General features: G+C 50.5%; 1 protein-coding gene across 1 annotated transcript in view; it reads right to left on the bottom strand.

Moving 5' to 3' along the window:
• The window catches only part of LOC142656723 (uncharacterized), a 63,166-nt gene that overhangs the window by 5,649 nt on the left and 35,292 nt on the right, over positions 1-22,225 (bottom strand). Inside the window, exons 6-11 of the mRNA XM_075831650.1 lie at positions 12,831-12,930; positions 11,369-11,452; positions 11,220-11,297; positions 10,741-10,876; positions 9,740-9,851; positions 9,473-9,591 (exon numbers count right to left, since the gene is read on the bottom strand). Of these exons, the coding sequence (XP_075687765.1) occupies positions 9,473-9,591; positions 9,740-9,851; positions 10,741-10,876; positions 11,220-11,297; positions 11,369-11,452; positions 12,831-12,930 (629 nt within the window). The remainder of the gene's footprint in view (positions 1-9,472; positions 9,592-9,739; positions 9,852-10,740; positions 10,877-11,219; positions 11,298-11,368; positions 11,453-12,830; positions 12,931-22,225) is intronic.

Raw genomic sequence — 22,225 nt, 5'->3', positions numbered from 1 at the left:
ATAAGCCATCTTTCTCCACTTATCAGACAACTCTTACTGCCCAAATTTGAATACTGAATTGAATATAAGTGCTCAGGATCTCTGCACTCACCGAAAGGGAGAGAAAGAGGAGAAACTGTGTGGGGGGAGAAATAGGAGAGACTGTGTGAGGGAGAGAAGGAGAAGAGAGACTGTGTGAGGGCGAGAAGGAGGAAAAACTATGTGAGGGAGAGAAGGAGGAAAAACTATGTGAGCGAGAGAAGGAGGAGAGACACTGTGTGAGGGAGAGAAATAGGAGAGACTGTGTGAGGGAGAGAAGGAGGATAGACTGTGTGAGGGAGAGATGGAGAAGAGAGACTGTGTGAGGGAGAGGAGGAAAAACTATGTGAGGGAGAGAAGGAGGAGAGAGACAAGGAAGACAGAGACTGTGTGAGGGAGAAAAGGAAGAGAGACTGTGAGGGAGGAGGGATGAGAGACTGTGTGAGGGAGAGAAGGAGGAGAAACACTGTGTGAGGGAGAGAAATAGGAGAGACTGTGTGAGGGAGAGAAATAGAAGAGAATGTGCGAGGGAAAGAAGGAGGAGAGACTGTGTGAGGGAGAGAAATAGGAGAGACTGTGTGAGGGAGAGAAGGAGGAGAGACTGTGTGAGGAAGAGAAGGAGAAGAGAGACTGTGTGAGGGAGAGAAGAAAGAAAAAAAGGGAGAGAAGGAGGATAGAGACTGTGTGAGGGAGAGAAGGAGGGAAAACTGTGAGGGAGAGAAGGAGGCGAGAGACTGTGGGAGGGAGAGAAATAGGAGAGAATGTGTGAGGGAGAGAAATAGGAGAGACTGTGTGAGGGAGAGAAGGAGGAGAGACTGTGTGAGGTAGAGAAGGAGAAGAGAGACTGTGAGGGAGAGAAGGAGGAGAGAGACTGTGTGAGGTAGAGAAGGAGGAGAGACTGTGTAAGGGAGAGAAGGAGAAGAGAGACTGTGTGAGGGCGAGAAGGAGGAAAAACTATGTGAGGGAGAGAAGGAGGAAAAACTATGTGAGGAAGAAAAGGAGGAGAGACACTGTGTGAGGGAGAGAAATAGGAGAGATTGTGTGAGGGAGAGAAGGAGGAGAGACTGTGTGAGGGAGAGAAGGAGGCGAGAGACTGTGTGAGGGAGAGAAATAGGAGAAAATTTGTGAGGGAAAGAAGTAGGAGAGACTGTGTGAGGGAGAGAAATAGGAGAGACTGTGTGAGGGAGAGAAGGGGGAAAAACTGTGTGGGGGAGAGAAGGAGGAGAGACTGTGTGAGGGAGGAGGGATGAGAGACTGTGTGAGGGAGAGAAGGAGGAGAGACTGTGTGAGGGAGGAGGGATGAGAGACTGTGTGAGGGAGAGAAGGAGGAGAGACTGTGTGTGTGAGGGAGGATGGATGAGAGACTGTGTGAGGGAGGATGGATGAGAGACTGTGTGAAGGAGAGAAGGAGGAGAGACTGTGTGAGGGACAGAAGGAGGAGAAACTGTGTGAGGGAGAGAAGGAGGAGAGACTGTGAGGTAGAGAAGGAGAAGAGAGACTGTGTGAGGGAGAGAAGGAGGAAAAACTGTGTGAGAGAGAGAAGGAGGCGAGAGACTGTGGGAGGGGGAGAATTAGGAGAGAATGTGTGAGGGAAAAAAGGAGGAGAGACTGTGTGAGGGAGAGAAATAGGAGAGGCTGTGTGAGGGGGAGAAATAGGAGAGACTGTGTGAGCGAGAGAAATAGGAGAGACTGTGTGAGGGAGAGAAATAGGAGAGACTGTGTGAGGGAGAGAAGGAGGAGAGACTGTGAGGGAGAGAAGGAGAAGAGAGACTGTGTGAGGGAGAGAAGGATGAGAGAGACTGTGTGAGGGGGAGAAGGAGGTGAAACTGTTTGAGGGATAGAAAGAGGAGAGACTGTGAGGGAGGAGGGATGAGAGACTGTGTGAGGGGGAGAAGGAGGAGAAAACACTGTGTGAGGGAGAGAAATAGGAGAGACTGTGTGAGGGGGCGAAATAGGAGAGAATGTGTGAGGGAAAGAAGGAGGAGAGACTGTGTGAGGGAGAGGAGGAAAAACTATGTGAGGGAGAGAAGGAGGAGAGAGACAAGGAAGACAGAGACTGTGTGAGGGAGAAAAATAGGAGAGAATGTGTGAGGGAAAGAAGGAGGAGAGACTGTGTGAGGGAGAGAAATAGGTGAGACTGTGTGAGGGAGAGAAGGAGGGAAAACTGTGAGGGAGAGAAGGAGGCGAGAGACTGTGGGAGGGAGAGAAATAGGAGAGAATGTGTGAGGGAAAGAAGGAGGAGAGACTGTGTGAGGGAGAGAAATAGGAGAGACTGTGTGAGGGAGAGAAATAGGAGAGACTGAGTGAGGGAGAGAAGGAGGAGAGACTGTGTGAGGTAGAGAAGGAGAAGAGAGACTGTGAGGGAGAGAAGGAGGAGAGGCTGTGTGAGGGAGAGAAGGAGGAGAGACTGTGTAAGGGAGAGAAGGAGAAGAGAGACTGTGTGAGGGTGAGAAGGAGGAAAAACTATGTGAGGGAGAGGAGGAGACACTGTGTGAGGGAGAGAAATAGGAGAGACTGTGTGAAGGAGAGAAATAGGAGAGAATGTGTGAGGGAAAGAAGGAGGAGAGACTGTGTAAGGGAGAGAAATAGGAGAGACTGTGTGAGGGAGAGAAGGAGGAGAGACTGTGTGAGGGAGAGAAGGAGAAGAGAGACTGTGTGAGGGAGAAAAGGAAGAGAGACTGTGAGGGAGGAGGGATGAGAGACTGTGTGAGGGAGAGAAGGAGGAGAAACACTGTGTGAGGGAGAGAAATAGGAGAGACTGTGTGAGGGAGAGAAATAGGAGTGAATGTGTGAGGGAAAGAAGGAGGAGATACTGTGTGAGGGAGAGATATAGCAGAGACTGTGTGAGGGAGAGAAGGAGAAGAGAGACTGTGTGAGGGAGAGAAGGAGGAAAAACTATTTGAGGGAGAGAAGGAGGAGAGAGACTGTGTGAGGGCGAGAAGGAGGAGAGAGACTGTGTGAGGGAGAGAAGGAGGGAAAACTGTGAGGGAGAGAAGAAGGCGAGAGACTGTGGGAGGGAGTGAAATAGGAGAGAATGTGTGAGGGAAAGAAGGAGGAGAGACTGTGTGAGGGAGAGAAATAGGAGAGACTGTGTGAGGGAGAGAAATAGGAGAGACTGTGTGAGGGAGAGAAGGAGGAGAGACTGTGTGAGGTAGAGAAGGAGAAGAGAGACTGAGGGAGAGAAGGAGGAGAGAGACTGTGTGAGGGAGAGAAGGAGGAGAGACTGTGTAAGGGAGAGAAGGAGAAGAGAGACTGTGTGAGGGCGAGAAGGAGGAAAAACTATGTGAGGGCGAGAAGGAGGAAAAACTATGTGAGGAAGAGAAGGAGGAGAGACACTGTGTGAGGGAAAGAAATAGGAGAGACTGTGTGAGGGAGAGAAGGAGGAGAGACTGTGTGAGGGAGAGAAGGAGGCGAGAGACTGTGTGAGGGAGAGAAATAGGAGAGAATATGTGAGGGAAAGAAGGAGGAGAGACTGTGAGGGAGAGAAATAGGAGAGACTGTGTGAGGGAGAGAAGGAGGAAAAACTGTGTGAGAGAGAGAAGGAGGCGAGAGACTGTGGGAGGGAGAGAAATAGGAGAGAATGTGTGAGGGAAAAAAGGAGGAGAGACTGTGTGAGGGAGAGAAATAGGAGAGAATGTGTGAGGGAAAAAAGGAGGAGAGACTGTGTGAGGGAGAGAAATAGGAGAGGCTGTGTGAGGGGGAGAAATAGGAGAGACTGTGTGAGGGAGCGAAATAGGAGAGAATGTGTGAGGGAAAGAAGGAGGAGAGACTGTGTAAGGGAGAGGAGGAAAACTATGTGAGGGAGAGAAGGAGGAGAGAGACAAGGAAGACAGAGACTGTGAGGGAGAAAAGGAAGAGAGACTGTGAGGGAGGAGGGATGAGAGAATGTGTGAGGGAGAGAAGGAGGAGAAACACTGTGTGATGGAGAGAAATAGGAGAGACTGTGTGATGGAGAGAAATAGGAGAGAATGTGTGAGGGAAAGAAGGAGGAGAGACTGTGTGAGGGAGAGAAATAGGAGAGACTGTGTGAGGGAGAGAAGGAGGGAAAACTGTGAGGGAGAGAAGGAGGCGAGAGACTGTGGGAGGGAGAGAAATAGGAGAGAATGTGTGAGGGAAAGAAGGAGGAGAGACTGTGTGAGGGAGAGAAATAGGAGAGACTGTGTGAGGGAGAGAAATAGGGAGACTGTGTGAGGGAGAGAAGGAGGAGAGACTGTGTGAGGTAGAGAAGGAGAAGAGAGACTGTGAGGGAGAGAAGGAGGAGAGAGACTGTGTGAGGGAGAGAAGGAGGAGAGACTGTGTAAGGGAGAGAAGGAGAAGAGAGACTGTGTGAGGGCGAGAAGGAGGAAAAACTATGTGAGGGAGAGAAGGAGGAAAAACTATGTGAGGAAGAGAAGGAGGAGACACTGTGTGAGGGAGAGAAATAGGAGAGACTGTGTGAGGGAGAGAAATAGGAGAGAATGTGTGAGGGAAAGAAGGAGGAGAGACTGTGTGAGGGAGAGAAATAGGGAGACTGTGTGAGGGAGAGAAGGAGGAGAGACTGTGTGAGGTAGAGAAGGAGAAGAGAGACTGTGAGGGAGAGAAGGAGGAGAGAGACTGTGTGAGGGAGAGAAGGAGGAGAGACTGTGTAAGGGAGAGAAGGAGAAGAGAGACTGTGTGAGGGCGAGAAGGAGGAAAAACTATGTGAGGGAGAGAAGGAGGAAAAACTATGTGAGGAAGAGAAGGAGGAGACACTGTGTGAGGGAGAGAAATAGGAGAGATTGTGTGAGGGAGAGAAATAGGAGAGAATGTGTGAGGGAAAGAAGGAGGAGAGACTGTGTAAGGGAGAGAAATAGGAGAGACTGTGTGAGGGAGAGAAGGAGGAGAGACTGTGTGAGGGAGAGAAGGAGAAGAGAGACTGTGTGAGGGAGAAAAGGAAGAGAGACTGTGAGGGAGGAGGGATGAGAGACTGTGTGAGGGAGAGAAGGAGGAGAAACACTGTGTGAGGGAGAGAAATAGGAGAGACTGTGTGAGGGAGAGAAATAGGAGTGAATGTGTGAGGGAAAGAAGGAGGAGATACTGTGTGAGGGAGAGAAATAGCAGAGACTGTGTGAGGGAGAGAAGGAGAAGAGAGACTGAGGGAGAGAAATAGGAGAGAATGTGTGAGGGAAAAAATGAGGAGAGACTGTGTGAGGGGGAGAAATAGGAGAGACTGTGTGAGGGAGAGAAATAGGAGAGACTGTGTGAGGGAGAGAAATAGGAGAGACTGTGTGAGGGAGAGAAGGAGGAGAGACTGTGAGAGAGAGAAGGAGAAGAGAGACTGTGTGAGGGAGAGAAGGAGGAAAAACTATGTGAGGGAGAGAAGGTTGAGAGAGACTGTGTGAGGGAGAGGAGGATGAGAGAGACTGTGTTAGGGGGAGAAGGAGTTGAAACTGTGTGAGGGATAGAAAGAGGAGAGACTGTGAGGGAGGAGGGATGAGAGACTGTGTGAGGGGGAGAAGGAGGAGAAAACACTGTGTGAGGGAGAGGAATAGGAGAGACTGTGTGAGGGAAAGAAGGAGGAGAGACTGTGTGAGGGAGAGAAGGAGGCGAGAGACCGTGTGAGGGAGAGAAATAGGAGAGAATGTGTGAGGGAAAGAAGGAGGAGAGACTGTGTGAGGGAGAGAAAAAGGAGAGACTGTGTGAGAGAGAGAAATAGGAGAGACTGTGTGAGGGAGAGAAGGAGGAGAGACTGTGTGAGGGAGAAAAGGAGGAAAAACTGTGTGAAAGGAGAGAAAGAGGAGAGACTGTGTGAGGGAGAGAAGGAGGAGAGACTGTGTGAGGGAGAGAAGGAGGAAAAACTGTGTGAGGGAGAGAAGGAGGAGAGAGACTGTGTCAGGGAGGAGGAGGGAGAAGACGGAGAGGTGAGTTGCCTGCACACACATGAATACATAGAGACTGCCAAGTCTAGTAAATATCTCACACAATATCCAGAGAGCGCCATTGCTCAGTTTAGTTATGTATAATGTCCTAAACCCTTTGCTATATAAATCTTGTGTGCTGGGGGTGCAGTGCTCCTGAGTGTTTGAGAACAGTATAGCATATAGTGCCGCCCCTTCTACAGCAGAGCTCAGGTAGAGCCCGGCCATTTCTTTTGCTGACCTCTGGTAGCGCCTGCCACTTCTGTGCCTGAGTTCAGGTAGTACCCGCCCCTTTCTGTAGCTGAGCTCAGGTAGTACCCGCCCCTTTCTTTAGCTGACCTCTGGTAGCGCCTGCCACTTCTGACCCTGAGTTCAGGTAGTACCCGCCCCTTTCTTTAGCTGAGCTCTGGTAGTACCCGCCCCTTTCTTTAGCTGACCTCTGGTAGCGCCTGCCGCTTCTGACCCTGAGTTCAGGTAGTACCCACCCCTTTCTTTAGCCGAGCTCAGGTAGTACCCGCCCCTTTCTTTAGCTGAGCTCTGGTAGCGCCTGCCCCTTCTGACCCTGAGTTCAGGTAGTACCCGCCACTTTCTTTAGCTGAGCTCCGGCAGTACCCGCCCCTTTCTTTAGCTGAGCTCTGGTAGCGCCTGCCCCTTCTGACCCTGAGTTCAGGTAGTACCCGCCACTTTCTTTAGCTGAGCTCCGGCAGTACCCGCCCCTTTCTTTAGCTGAGCTCCAGCAGTACCCGCCCCTTTCTGTAGCTGAGCTCTGGCAGTAGCCGCCCCTTTCTTTAGCTGAGCTCCAGCAGTACCCGCCCCTTTCTTTAGCTGAGCTCCAGCAGTACCCGCCCCTTTCTTTAGCTGAGCTCCGGCAGTACCCGCCCCTTTCTTTAGCTGAGCTCCAGCAGTACCCGCCCCTTTCTTTAGCTGAGCTCTGGTAGTGCCTGCCCCTTCTGACCCTGAGTTCAGGCAGTACCCGCCCCTTTCTTTAGCTGAGCTCCGGCAGTACCCGCCCCTTTCTTTAGCTGAGCTCCGGCAGTACCCGCCCCTTTCTTTAGCTGAGCTCCAGCAGTACCCGCCCCTTTCTTTAGCTGAGCTCCGGCAGTAGCCGCCCCTTTCTTTAGCTGAGCTCCAACAGTACCCGCCCCTTTCTTTAGCTGAGCTCCAGCAGTACCCGCCCCTTTCTTTAGCTGAGCTCCGGCAGTACCCGCCCCTTTCTTTAGCTGAGCTCCAGCAGTACCCGCCCCTTTCTTTAGCTGAGCTCTGGTAGTGCCTGCCCCTTCTGACCCTGAGTTCAGGCAGTACCCGCCCCTTTCTTTAGCTGAGCTCCGGCAGTACCCGCCCCTTTCTTTAGCTGAGCTCCAGCAGTACCCGCCCCTTTCTTTAGCTGAGCTCCAGCAGTACCCGCCCCTTTCTTTAGCTGAGCTCTGGTAGTGCCTGCCCCTTCTGACCCTGAGTTCAGGTAGTACCCGCCCCTTTCTTTAGCTGAGCTCCGGCAGTACCCGCCCCTTTCTTTAGCTGAGCTCCAGCAGTACCCGCCCCTTTCTTTAGCTGAGCTCCAGCAGTACCCGCCCCTTTCTTTAGCTGAGCTCAGGTAGTGCCTGCCCCTTCAGACCCTGAGTTCAGGCAGTACCCGCCCCTTTCTTTAGCTGAGCTCCGGCAGTACCCGCCCCTTTCTTTAGCTGAGCTCCAGCAGTACCCGCCCCTTTCTTTAGCTGAGCTCCAGCAGTACCCGCCCCTTTCTTTAGCTGAGCTCTGGTAGTGCCTGCCCCTTCAGACCCTGAGTTCAGGCAGTACCCGCCCCTTTCTTTAGCTGAGCTCCGGCAGTACCCGCCCCTTTCTTTAGCTGAGCTCCGGCAGTACCCGCCCCTTTCTTTAGCTGAGCTCCGGCAGTACTCGCCCCTTTCTTTAGCTGAGCTCAGGCAGTACCCGCCCCTTTCTTTAGCTGAGCTCCGGCAGTACCCGCCCCTTTCTTTAGCTGAGCTCCAGCAGTACCCGCCCCTTTCTTTAGCTGAGCTCCAGCAGTACCCGCCCCTTTCTTTAGCTGAGCTCCGGCAGTACCCGCCCCTTTCTTTAGCTGAGCTCTGGTAGTGCCTGCCCCTTCTGACCCTGAGTTCAGGTAGTACCCGCCCCTTTCTTTAGCTGAGCTCCGGCAGTACCCGCCCCTTTCTTTAGCTGAGCTCCAGCAGTACCCGCCCCTTTCTTTAGCTGAGCTCCAGCAGTACCCGCCCCTTTCTTTAGCTGAGCTCAGGTAGTGCCTGCCCCTTCAGACCCTGAGTTCAGGCAGTACCCGCCCCTTTCTTTAGCTGAGCTCCGGCAGTACCCGCCCCTTTCTTTAGCTGAGCTCCAGCAGTACCCGCCCCTTTCTTTAGCTGAGCTCCAGCAGTACCCGCCCCTTTCTTTAGCTGAGCTCTGGTAGTGCCTGCCCCTTCAGACCCTGAGTTCAGGCAGTACCCGCCCCTTTCTTTAGCTGAGCTCCGGCAGTACCCGCCCCTTTCTTTAGCTGAGCTCCGGCAGTACCCGCCCCTTTCTTTAGCTGAGCTCCGGCAGTACTCGCCCCTTTCTTTAGCTGAGCTCAGGCAGTACCCGCCCCTTTCTTTAGCTGAGCTCCGGCAGTACCCGCCCCTTTCTTTAGCTGAGCTCCAGCAGTACCCGCCCCTTTCTTTAGCTGAGCTCCAGCAGTACCCGCCCCTTTCTTTAGCTGAGCTCCGGCAGTACCCGCCCCTTTCTTTAGCTGAGCTCTGGTAGTGCCTGCCCCTTCTGACCCTGAGTTCAGGTAGTACCCGCCCCTTTCTTTAGCTGAGCTCCGGCAGTACCCGCCCTTCTGGCGCTAAGTTTAGATAGTGTTCGTCCCTTTCTGGAGCTGAACATAGGAAAATTTGACTATTAAAGATGGAGCCTGCAGAGAGGAAAACTGCTGAAATTTGCATCACCCGGGTGACATTATGGTCAGTGATATTTCTCCGGGACACATGGAGGCTGATCCAGATAATTCGCTGGCCGTAGATGACGCCTGGATGAGGACGTTCTATTTGATATCAGGATCACTAAGTCGTCATTCAGCAGTCGCCACTTCTCAGTGAACATGTGATCAAATCAGCGAACACAAATAAACGGCGTGATATAAATGGAGATCGTAGGGTCGAGTCCACGCTGCCGCCATTATATATCGGAATCTATGAGGTGGCGGTCACATTGCAGTAAGCAGATCCCGGGAATATTTCTCCCTCCCCGTGTCTACGAGTCATGGCTGCGGTGACGAGCGCAGGATTATCTTTATGTGTAGATCACTGGAATATAAAGACGGTAACAGGCGCCGCCGCCGCCGCCGCCCTATGTTTACTACAAGACAATTAATCACCATCGTGAGGAGATAATTGTAAAACTGTGACTGATGTGACAATCAGCTGGTGGGACACGCAGCAGCACAGCGAGGACGTACACAGAGTATTTCAGTAGAGAAGTGCGCTGATCTGGTGGAAGGTCACAATCTAACTCTTATATAGTGAAAAGAGCAGGGCCCCCAGCAGCACAGAGTATCTCAGGATAACACAATGTAGGTTGTCATACAATCCCATTACCGATGATGAAGAAGGCCACGCGCTGACACATTGTGACGTTGTCCGGACTGTCAGGTAACAATGTAACTCTCCAGGGGTCGATGTTCAGGATGAGCGACAGCGCTTCCCGGAAGGCAGATCTGAAAGGAGACGCGTTATATCAGAGTCGTGCAGGTGAAGGCGCAGAGGTCATGGATGGGGCCACAATCACGGGGAAGGTTTATATCTTAGACACACAAACATCAGGTGAACCCCCCACCCACGGGTGACATCACGGCATCGGCACACCTGTTAAATGATGTCATCCTCTGGAAATACAGCGATGTGATGGGGACATCAGGGAGGATGAGGGACGACAGCTTCAGGGTGTCCGATGTGAGAGTCACGCTCCTCCCTATGACTGGTGGCAGAAAAGAAATATGTGGCAAGTTTAACATTTGCACAAAATCTGATCTGATCAGCTAAGCACAGATGAGCTGTGACTGGAGTATGAGACGAGTGGTGACTGCAGCTCTGGATGTGATTGGAGTATAAGACATGAGTGGTGACTGCAGCTCTGGATGTGACTGGAGTATAAGACATGATGTAATTCACGTGGTCACTCAGCGTTACATGAGACATGATGCCCAGAGGTGATTTATGCTTTGTTTATACAAATCTGGACAAGCCCTTTAAGAAATGGTTAAAATATAAAAATAACTACGAGGCAGATTTATTAATACCGTCCTAAATCCAGACAGCAGAAAACGAGACGAGTCTGGGAGAAACTGCGCCAAAATAATCACAGTGACGCACGCTGTATGATCAATCTGGAGCCCCGTGCTAGACATGTTAGACACATTACACCTATATTTTCTGCCCCAAAATTGGCGCACGTCATTAATAAATCTGCTGCATCTTACGACCCCTCCCAGTCATGCCCCCTTTTCTGGACACTACACAACCGGTCTAGTGAGGCCAGAAAAGTGTCCAACATAATAAATCTGCCGCATTTTGCTTTGTAAATCCCAATGAACCCAGAATTCTTCCTCTGCTGTGGATCGCTGAGATGACGTAACGGACCTCCTGTTCTCGGTGTTGCCCAATCAGATTCCAGCATCCATCTTCCCGGAACACATAAAATAGAAAAGATGATCTGATTGGTTGCTTTGGGCCCCGGTGACACTTCTCCTTCATGCCTGAGGTCCTTCCTGTGTAATTCTGTAGATCTTCTGAGGTTCTCACATAGGGTCCAGTTGAATGGTCAGACCTATGTGTGACTTGTGAGGGTCCCTACTCTATATAGATACCTGTGAAGTCTCCGGCCAGGGGCAGGTTGGGGTCCGTCACCAGCACCTTGTCTCCTGGAGTCACAGGTCCGTGCTTCCCCATCAGGTCCCCGACTCGACAGAGCTGTGGACTCAGTGATGTGCACCAGTTTATAGTCTAGAGATATGAAGCAGAACAGAAAATAGTATGCGGGTAATGGTGGTCACCGGGGGCCTAGATATGGACCTCAACAAGATCACACCCTACATCAGAGAATCCTCATCATTCCTCTCACCGACCACTGATCCATGCTAATTACATAGGGAAAGCTGGGTGACGACCAGTATGGCCTCCATTACACAGCTTTCCCAGCAAGTGTAACGACCACCTCCACTTCAATGAACCGCTCAGAACTCTAGGAAAGCAGGAAGACGACTCTTGTAGGAGTGGAGGCAATTTTGTTCATCATTGTACTACTCTCTGAGGCTGGAGTGGAGGTCACCTCTGCAGAGGGTCTCACCTGACTGGGAACTTCATATGGATTGTAAGGTTCTCCTCCGTGCTCCACTGTCTGGATGAGCCACTCGAGGCTGCTGGTCTACAAACAATATGGACAGTTTATATGATGCCCGGTCCCCGATCATACACTTGACTGTGAGGCTACGTTACCTTCCCTGAGGTTGAGGAGGACGATTGTAGATCCACCAAGATGGTTGTATCAGCAAGACCCCCATCCGGGAAGACAATCTGACTCTTTTATAGGAAAACAGAAGACATTAGTCAAAGGTGTAAAGGATCTCTGCAGACTTAGATGACTATTGGGTGAAATATTCGAGACCCCCCCCTTCCCCTGAATCCGACACCAACCAGAGATCTGCCAAGAATGGACAGAGCAGGCTGCATTTATGATGGGGCCGGTGGGGTGGGATTGTTTGGACTCCTTATTGACCTACGGCCATGGCCCAAGTACCACAGTTTTAGATGCCGGCAGAGGTGTCAGCTACGAGAGACCATGAGGTGACCAATAAACTGTCCTGTCTCTAGGGTTAGACTCGTCCTCACAATGTCTTCTGCCGATATCTGATACTTATACATGTTCCCCCCTCCTGGATTACAGCGGGCGGCGCAGATTTCCTGGACACTCTGAATGACACCCCATACCGGGAGGATTTCTGTCATTGTAGGGTTTCATATAACTAGAAGAAAGACCCCAACAGTTGGCGGGAATTGAAACATATTATATACTCTTATTTTAATAAATGTAGACCTCCGTTGATAGCTTCTGGTGCATTGTTAGTTGGCCTTGGCGTTCTGCAGCCGCCGGCACATTGACACTTTACACTGATCTACAAAGTAGCTCTGTCTGTTACCATTTCCAACGCAGGAGATATATATTAACTTTTAAACAAACATTTTTGTGGTTAGTCCTTTGCTTCAGAAAGCACAATCCAGTTATTTATTTTCACCACATCTTACAGTTGGGAAAGAAGGGTTTTTTGCCTCTGGCAATTTTTGTATATAACAGATAAGACTTTGCCTCATTGTTCTCACGTTGGCTGTAAGTTGAGCTTGATGATTAGTTCACCTGAGAACAACACCCGCCTATCAAGGATATATATATATATATATACTCTAGACTATTGATAGATGTGTAATTCCGCCATCTAGCGTCATCATTCTGAGATGAGGGGGCATCAAGTTTGACAACCTGATTTTTTTTGTAAGACAACTAATCCAAAAATCACAGACAGCAAACATTTTTTAGGGACAATTTGGAAAACCACCTAGAATCATGAAGAGTGTAAGTAATAAATGTCTGTAGCTGAGAGTAATAATATGAAGACATTGGCAGCGTTTACTGCGACCTCTAAACCAATGAGAATTACAATCCCAATAATTGCCACAAACTCATTCAACTTAAAAAAAAAATCACGGACGCATCCATTTATTTTACGGACACTGGAAAAAGACCCTCATACTTCCAGACTGTTCAGGAATTCACGGACGGTTGGCGTAGAGGGTGGTGGCAAGGTCTACATCCTAGACACTACAGCGCTGATGACCTGCACCCCAGACTTAGTGGAGAACCAAACCCCGGTACCACAAAGTCCATGAACCTCAATCCTCTTACCAGGGAGATTCTCCCACTAACGGCTCCAGAAAACTCTGCAGTTGCTCGAACCCATTGTCCATCTGAGGGCAAATCACGCAGGAAGCTGGTACATTGCATTCTGGGAAACAGAGAAATGACAGACATTACAGAGAGGCCATGATGTGGATCCAGAAGAAGTGGAAAGAAAACCTCCCCGCAGAAGAAACCAAGAAGGGGAAGTAAATTATTCCTGACCTTGAAAATAAAACTGAGAAGAAATCCTGGAACCAATCAGCAGAACCAGAGTCACCAGCACCAGAGTCACCAACACCAGAGTCACCAACAACAGAGTCACCAGCACCAGAGTCACCAACACCAGAGTCACCAGCACCAGAGTCACCAGCACCAGAGTCATCAGCACCAGAGTCACCAACACCAGAGTCACCAACACCAGAGTCACCAGCACCAGAGTCACCAGCACCAGAGTCACCAGCACCAGAGTCACCAGAACCAGAGTCATCAGCACCAGAGTCACCAACACCAGAGTCACCAGCACCAGAGTCACCAGCACCAGAGTCATCAGCACCAGAGTCACCAGCATCAGAGTCACCAGCACCAGAGTCACCAGCACCAGAGTCACCAGCACCAGAGTCATCAGCATCAGAGTCACCAGCACCAGAGTCACCAGCACCAAAATCACCAACACCAGAGTCACCAGCACCAGAGTCACCAGCACCAGAGTCACCAGCACCAGAATCACGAGCACCAGAGTCACGAGCACCAGAGTCACCAGCACCAGTCACCAGCACCAGAGTCACCAGCACCAGAGTCACCAACACCAGAGTCACCAACACCAGAGTCACCAGCACCAGAGTCACCAGCACCAGAGTCACCAGCACCAGAGTCATCAGCACCAGAGTCACCAACACCAGAGTCACCAGCACCAGAGTCACCAGCACCAGAGTCATCAGCACCAGAGTCACCAGCATCAGAGTCACCAGCAACAGAGTCACCATCACCAGAGTCACCAGCACCTGAGTCATCAGCACCAGAGTCACCAACACCAGAGTCACCAGCACCAGAGTCACCAGCACCAGAGTCATCAGCACCAGAGTCACCAACACCAGAGTCACCAACACCAGAGTCACCAGCACCAGAGTCACCAGCACCAGAGTCACGAGCACCAGTCACCATCACCAGAGTCACCAGCACCTGAGTCACCAGCACCAGAGTCACCAGCACCAGAGTCATCAGCATCAGAGTCACCAGCACCAGAGTCACCAGCACCAAAGTCACCAACACCAGAGTCACCAGCACCAGAGTCACCAGCACCAGAGTCACCAGCACCAGAATCACGAGCACCAGAGTCACGAGCACCAGAGTCACCAGCACCAGTCACCAGCACCAGAGTCACCAGCACCAGAGTCACCAACACCAGAGTCACCAACACCAGAGTCACCAGCACCAGAGTCACCAGCACCAGAGTCACCAGCACCAGAGTCATCAGCACCAGAGTCACCAACACCAGAGTCACCAGCACCAGAGTCACCAGCACCAGAGTCATCAGCACCAGAGTCACCAGCATCAGAGTCACTAGCACCAGAGTCACCATCACCAGAGTCACCAGCACCTGAGTCATCAGCACCAGAGTCACCAACACCAGAGTCACCAGCACCAGAGTCACCAGCACCAGAGTCATCAGCACCAGAGTCACCAGCATCAGAGTCACCAACACCAGAGTCACCAGCACCAGAGTCACCAGCTCCAGAGTCACCAACACCAGAGTCACCAGCACCAGAGTCACCAACACCAGAGTCACCAGCACCAGAATCACGAGCACCAGAGTCACGAGCACCAGAGTCACCAGCACCAGTCACCAGCACCAGAGTCACCAGCACCAGAGTCACCAACACCAGAGTCACCAGCACCAAAGTCACCAACACCATAGTCACCAGCACCAGAGTCACCAGCACCAGAGTCACGAGCACCAGTCACAAGCACCAGAGTCATCAGCACCAGAGTCACCAGCATCAGAGTCACCAGCACCAGAGTCACCAGCACCAGAGTCATCAGCACCAGAGTCACCAACACCAGAGTCACCAACACCAGAGTCACCAGCACCAGAGTCACCAGCACCAGAGTCACGAGCACCAGTCACCAGCACCAGAGTCACCAACACCAGAGTCACCAGCACCAGAGTCACCAGCACCAGAGTCACCAACACCAGAGTCACCAACACCAGAGTCACCAACACCATAGTCACCAGCACCAGAGTCACCAGCACCAGAATCACAAGCACCAGAGTCACGAGCACCAGAGTCATCAGCACCAGAGTCACCAGCATCAGAGTCACCAGCACCAGAGTCACCAGCACCAGAGTCACCAACACCAGAGTCACCAGCACCAAAGTCACCAACACCATAGTCACCAGCACCAGAGTCACCAGCACCAGAGTCACGAGCACCAGTCACCAGCACCAGAGTCATCAGCACCAGAGTCACCAGCATCAGAGTCACCAGCACCAGAGTCACCAGCACCAGAGTCATCAGCACCAGAGTCACCAACACCAGAGTCACCAACACCAGAGTCACCAGCACCAGAGTCACCAGCACCAGAGTCACGAGCACCAGTCACCAGCACCAGAGTCACCAACACCAGAGTCACCAGCACCAGAGTCACCAACACCATAGTCACCAGCACCAGAGTCACCAGCACCAGAGTCACGAGCACCAGTCACCAGCACCAGAGTCATCAGCACCAGAGTCACCAGCATCAGAGTCACCAGCACCAGAGTCACCAGCACCAGAGTCATCAGCACCAGAGTCACCAACACCAGAGTCACCAGCACCAGAGTCACCAGCACCAGAGTCACCAGCATCAGAGTCACCAGCACCAGAGTCACCAGCACCAGAGTCATCAGCACCAGAGTCACCAACACCAGAGTCACCAACACCAGAGTCACCAGCACCAGAGTCACCAGCACCAGAGTCACCAGCACCAGAGTCACGAGCACCAGTCACCAGCACCAGAGTCACCAACACCAGAGTCACCAGCACCAGAGTCACGAGCACCAGTCACCAGCACCAGAGTCACCAACACCAGAGTCACCAACACCAGAGTCACCAACACCATAGTCACCAGCACCAGAGTCACCAGCACCAGAGTCACGAGCACCAGTCACCAGCACCAGAGTCATCAGCACCAGAGTCACCAGCATCAGAGTCACCAGCACCAGAGTCATCAGCACCAGAGTCACCAGCATCAGAGTCACCAACACCAGAGTCACCAGCACCAGAGTCACCAGCACCAGAGTCACGAGCACCAGTCACCAGCACCAGAGTCACCAACACCAGAGTCACCAGCACCAGAGTCACGAGCACCAGAGTCACCAGCACCAGAGTCACCAACACCAGAGTCACCAACACCAGAGTCACCAGCACCAGAGTCACCAACACCAGAGTCACCAGCACCAGAATCACGAGCACCAGAGTCACGAGCACCAGAGTCACCAGCACCTGAGTCATCAGCACCAGAGTCACCAACACCAGAGTCACCAGCACCAGAGTCACCAGCACCAGAGTCATCAGCACCAGAGTCACCAACACCAGAGTCACCAACACCAGAGTCACCAGCACCAGAGTCACCAGCACCAGAGTCACGAGCACCAGTCACCATCACCAGAGTCACCAGCACCTGAGTCACCAGCACCAGAGTCACCAGCACCAGAGTCATCAGCATCAGAGTCACCAGCACCAGAGTCACCAGCACCAAAGTCACCAACACCAGAGTCACCAGCACCAGAGTCACCAGCACCAGAGTCACCAGCACCAGAATCACGAGCACCAGAGTCACGAGCACCAGAGTCACCAGCACCAGTCACCAGCACCAGAGTCACCAGCACCAGAGTCACCAACACCAGAGTCACCAACACCAGAGTCACCAGCACCAGAGTCACCAGCACCAGAGTCACCAGCACCAGAGTCATCAGCACCAGAGTCACCAACACCAGAGTCACCAGCACCAGAGTCACCAGCACCAGAGTCATCAGCACCAGAGTCACCAGCATCAGAGTCACTAGCACCAGAGTCACCATCACCAGAGTCACCAGCACCTGAGTCATCAGCACCAGAGTCACCAACACCAGAGTCACCAGCACCAGAGTCACCAGCACCAGAGTCATCAGCACCAGAGTCACCAGCATCAGAGTCACCAACACCAGAGTCACCAGCACCAGAGTCACCAGCTCCAGAGTCACCAACACCAGAGTCACCAGCACCAGAGTCACCAACACCAGAGTCACCAGCACCAGAATCACGAGCACCAGAGTCACGAGCACCAGAGTCACCAGCACCAGTCACCAGCACCAGAGTCACCAGCACCAGAGTCACCAACACCAGAGTCACCAGCACCAAAGTCACCAACACCATAGTCACCAGCACCAGAGTCACCAGCACCAGAGTCACGAGCACCAGTCACAAGCACCAGAGTCATCAGCACCAGAGTCACCAGCATCAGAGTCACCAGCACCAGAGTCACCAGCACCAGAGTCATCAGCACCAGAGTCACCAACACCAGAGTCACCAACACCAGAGTCACCAGCACCAGAGTCACCAGCACCAGAGTCACGAGCACCAGTCACCAGCACCAGAGTCACCAACACCAGAGTCACCAGCACCAGAGTCACCAGCACCAGAGTCACCAACACCAGAGTCACCAACACCAGAGTCACCAACACCATAGTCACCAGCACCAGAGTCACCAGCACCAGAATCACAAGCACCAGAGTCACGAGCACCAGAGTCATCAGCACCAGAGTCACCAGCATCAGAGTCACCAGCACCAGAGTCACCAGCACCAGAGTCACCAACACCAGAGTCACCAGCACCAAAGTCACCAACACCATAGTCACCAGCACCAGAGTCACCAGCACCAGAGTCACGAGCACCAGTCACCAGCACCAGAGTCATCAGCACCAGAGTCACCAGCATCAGAGTCACCAGCACCAGAGTCACCAGCACCAGAGTCATCAGCACCAGAGTCACCAACACCAGAGTCACCAGCACCAGAGTCACCAGCACCAGAGTCACGAGCACCAGTCACCAGCACCAGAGTCACCAACACCAGAGTCACCAGCACCAGAGTCACCAACACCATAGTCACCAGCACCAGAGTCACCAGCACCAGAGTCACGAGCACCAGTCACCAGCACCAGAGTCATCAGCACCAGAGTCACCAGCATCAGAGTCACCAGCACCAGAGTCACCAGCACCAGAGTCATCAGCACCAGAGTCACCAACACCAGAGTCACCAGCACCAGAGTCACCAGCACCAGAGTCACCAGCATCAGAGTCACCAGCACCAGAGTCACCAGCACCAGAGTCATCAGCACCAGAGTCACCAACACCAGAGTCACCAACACCAGAGTCACCAGCACCAGAGTCACCAGCACCAGAGTCACCAGCACCAGAGTCACGAGCACCAGTCACCAGCACCAGAGTCACCAACACCAGAGTCACCAGCACCAGAGTCACGAGCACCAGTCACCAGCACCAGAGTCACCAACACCAGAGTCACCAACACCAGAGTCACCAACACCATAGTCACCAGCACCAGAGTCACCAGCACCAGAGTCACGAGCACCAGTCACCAGCACCAGAGTCATCAGCACCAGAGTCACCAGCATCAGAGTCACCAGCACCAGAGTCATCAGCACCAGAGTCACCAGCATCAGAGTCACCAACACCAGAGTCACCAGCACCAGAGTCACCAGCACCAGAGTCACGAGCACCAGTCACCAGCACCAGAGTCACCAACACCAGAGTCACCAGCACCAGAGTCACGAGCACCAGAGTCACCAGCACCAGAGTCACCAACACCAGAGTCACCAACACCAGAGTCACCAGCACCAGAGTCACCAACACCAGAGTCACCAGCACCAGAATCACGAGCACCAGAGTCACGAGCACCAGAGTCACCAGCACCAGCACCAGAGTCACCAGCACCAGAGTCACCAACACCAGAGTCACCAGCACCAAAGTCACCAACACCATAGTCACCAGCACCAGAGTCACCAGCACCAGAGTCACCAGCACCAGTCACCAGCACCAGAGTCACCAACACCAGAGTCACCAGCACCAGAGTCACGAGCACCAGAGTCACCAGCACCAGAGTCACCAGCACCAGAGTAACCAGCACCAGAATCACGAGCACCAGAGTCACCAGCACCAGAGTCACCAGCACCAGAGTCATCAGCACCAGAGTCACGAGCACCAGTCACGAGCACCAGAGTCACCAGTACCAGAGTCACTATATCATAACAGCTATTCATCTATTACTACTGACAACCAGCCTGTATATCATGTGTGAGAGGTTGTCACAGCCCCGCCCCCTGTTACTGACATCACTGATATATAATATAATTACACTGTGATCAGACATGAGATCCACACATCTTATATACAGTAACAGCTATTCATCTATTACTACTGACAACCTGCCTGTATATCATGTGTGAGAGGTTGTCACAGCCCCGCCCCCTGTTACTGACATCACTGATATATAATATAATTACACTGTGATCAGACATGAGATCCACACATCTTATATACAGTCACAGCTATTCATCTATTACTACTGACACCAGCCTGTATATCATGTGTGAGAGGTTGTCACAGCCCCACCCCCTGTTACTGACATCACTGATATATAATATAATTACACTGTGATCAGACATGAGATCCACACATCTTATATACAGTAACAGCTATTCATCTATTACTACTGACAACCAGCCTGTGTATCATGTGTGAGAGGTTGTCACAGCTCCGCCCCCTGTTACTGACATCACTGATATATAATATAATTACACTGTGATCAGACATGAGATCCACACATCTTATATACAGTCACAGATATTCATCTATTACTACTGACAACCAGCCTGTATACCATGTGTGAGAGGTTGTCACAGCCCCGCTCCCTGTTACTGACATCACTGATATATAATATAATTACACTGTGATCAGACATGAGATCCACACATCTTATATACAGTCACAGCTATTCATCTATTACTACTGACAACCAGCCTGTATACCATGTGTGAGAGGTTGTCACAGCTCCGCCCCCTGTTACTGACATCACTGATATATAATATAATTACATTGTGATCAGACATGAGATCCACACATCTTATATACAGTAACAGATATTCATCTATTACTACTGACAACCAGCATGTATACCATGTGTGAGAGGTTGTCACAGCTCCGCCCCCTGTTACTGACATCACTGATATATAATATAATTACATGTGATCAGACATGAGATCCACACATCTTATATACAGTAACAGCTATTCATCTATTACTACTGACAACCAGCCTGTATATCACATGTGTGAGAGGTTGTCACAGCCCCGCCCCCTGTTACTGACATCACTGATATATAATATAATTACATTGTGATCAGACATGAGATCCACACATCTTATATACAGTAACAGCTATTCATCTATTACTACTGACAACCAGCCTGTATATCATGTGTGAGAGGTTGTCACAGCCCTGCCCCCTGTTACTGACATCACTGATATATAATATAATTACACTGTGATCAGACATGAGATCCACACATCTTATATACAGTAACAGCTATTCATCAATTACTACTGACAACCAGCCTGTATATCATGTGTGAGAGGTTGTCACAGCCCCGCCCCCTGTTACTGACATCACTGATATATAATATAATTACATTGTGATCAGACATGAGATCCACACATCTTATATACAGTAACAGCTATTCATCTATTACTACTGACAACCAGCCTGTATATCATGTGTGAGAGGTTGTCACAGCCCCGCCCCCTGTTACTGACATCACTGATATATAATATAATTACACTGTGATCAGACATGAGATCCACACATCTTATATACAGTAACAGCTATTCATCTATTACTACTGACAACCAGCCTGTATATCATGTGTGAGAGGTTGTCACAGCCCCGCCCCCTGTTACTGACATCACTGATATATAATATAATTACATGTGATCAGACATGAGATCCACACATCTTATATACAGTAACAGCTATTCATCTATTACTACTGACAACCAGCCTGTATATCATGTGTGAGAGGTTGTCACAGCCCCGCCCCCTGTTACTGACATCACTGATATATAATATAATTACATGTGATCAGACATGAGATCCACACATCTTATATACAGTAACAGCTATTCATCTATTACTACTGACAACCAGCCTGTATATCATGTGTGAGAGGTTGTCACAGCCCAGCCCCCTGTTACTGACATCACTGATATATAATATAATTACATTGTGATCAGACATGAGATCCACACAGTAATTCTCAGTATCTGTATTATTCTGTATATATATACACTGCACAGTACCACTTCCCTGTATACTGGGTGTAATTCTCAGTATCTGTATTATTCTGTATATATATACACTGCACAGTACCACTTCTCATCTTTTTAATAAATGTTAACAAACATACACATGCCATAAATCCGCACATACAATACACGGGTCAAAAACCAACACAAAATGAACAAGTTATAAACACATTATCAATCTCGGCCGTCTCCTCTCTGGTCCAGATCACATTCCTACCAGCACTCAGTCTTCTGTATTATAACTCTCATCATCCACACATCACTCATCATCCACACATCACTCATCATCCACACATCACTCATCATCCACACATCACTCTCATCATCCACACGTCACTCTCATCATCCACACGTCACTCACATCAGTATAAATACAAATACACAAAACTCATAGTCACAAAATCAATCCAGACGCCTCAAAAGAACAAAATCAGTAACAGTCTAAAAAATAAAATTGTTAAACCACAATAAAACCAAAAACTGACCCTAACCGGTCCACGTGCCCATCAAAATATATTAACCAAGGAAAATGAGAAATTCCTACATGAGAAAACACAACATGTGCCTAATTGGCAAATAACCCCCCCTTTTTTTTTTTTTTTTACATTTTTTTTTTTTTTTTTTTTTTTTACATTTTATTATTTTTTTTTTTTTTTTTTTTCCCTCCACCCTTTTTCTTAACCACAAATCCGCAATATGAATACCAATTAGTAACCAATATATACAATATATACAAAACAATACTGAACATACATATATATATATAATATCTACATTATACCCAATTCAAGACCAATGTCCAGTCCAAAGTCCGTACCTTTAAGCTCCGACCGACACCATCGTCCATCCTTCAATGTCTCTTTGATCGGGCCCGGCTTTTTCTTATTATTTGTACCACCCCTCCCCCCCTTTCCCCCCTCCCCACCTAACACCTAACCCCCTCACATCTATACAAAAATACTACACTCTACAAGATATAGTAAGTAAAGACTCAGCCTGTACAATG

The sequence above is a fragment of the Rhinoderma darwinii genome, chromosome 6 (genome assembly GCF_050947455.1).
Source record: "Rhinoderma darwinii isolate aRhiDar2 chromosome 6, aRhiDar2.hap1, whole genome shotgun sequence".
NCBI classification, from domain to species: Eukaryota; Metazoa; Chordata; class Amphibia; order Anura; family Rhinodermatidae; genus Rhinoderma; species Rhinoderma darwinii.
The sequence above is the reverse complement of the archived record's forward strand: the minus strand, read 5'-3'. Positions and strand labels throughout refer to the sequence as shown.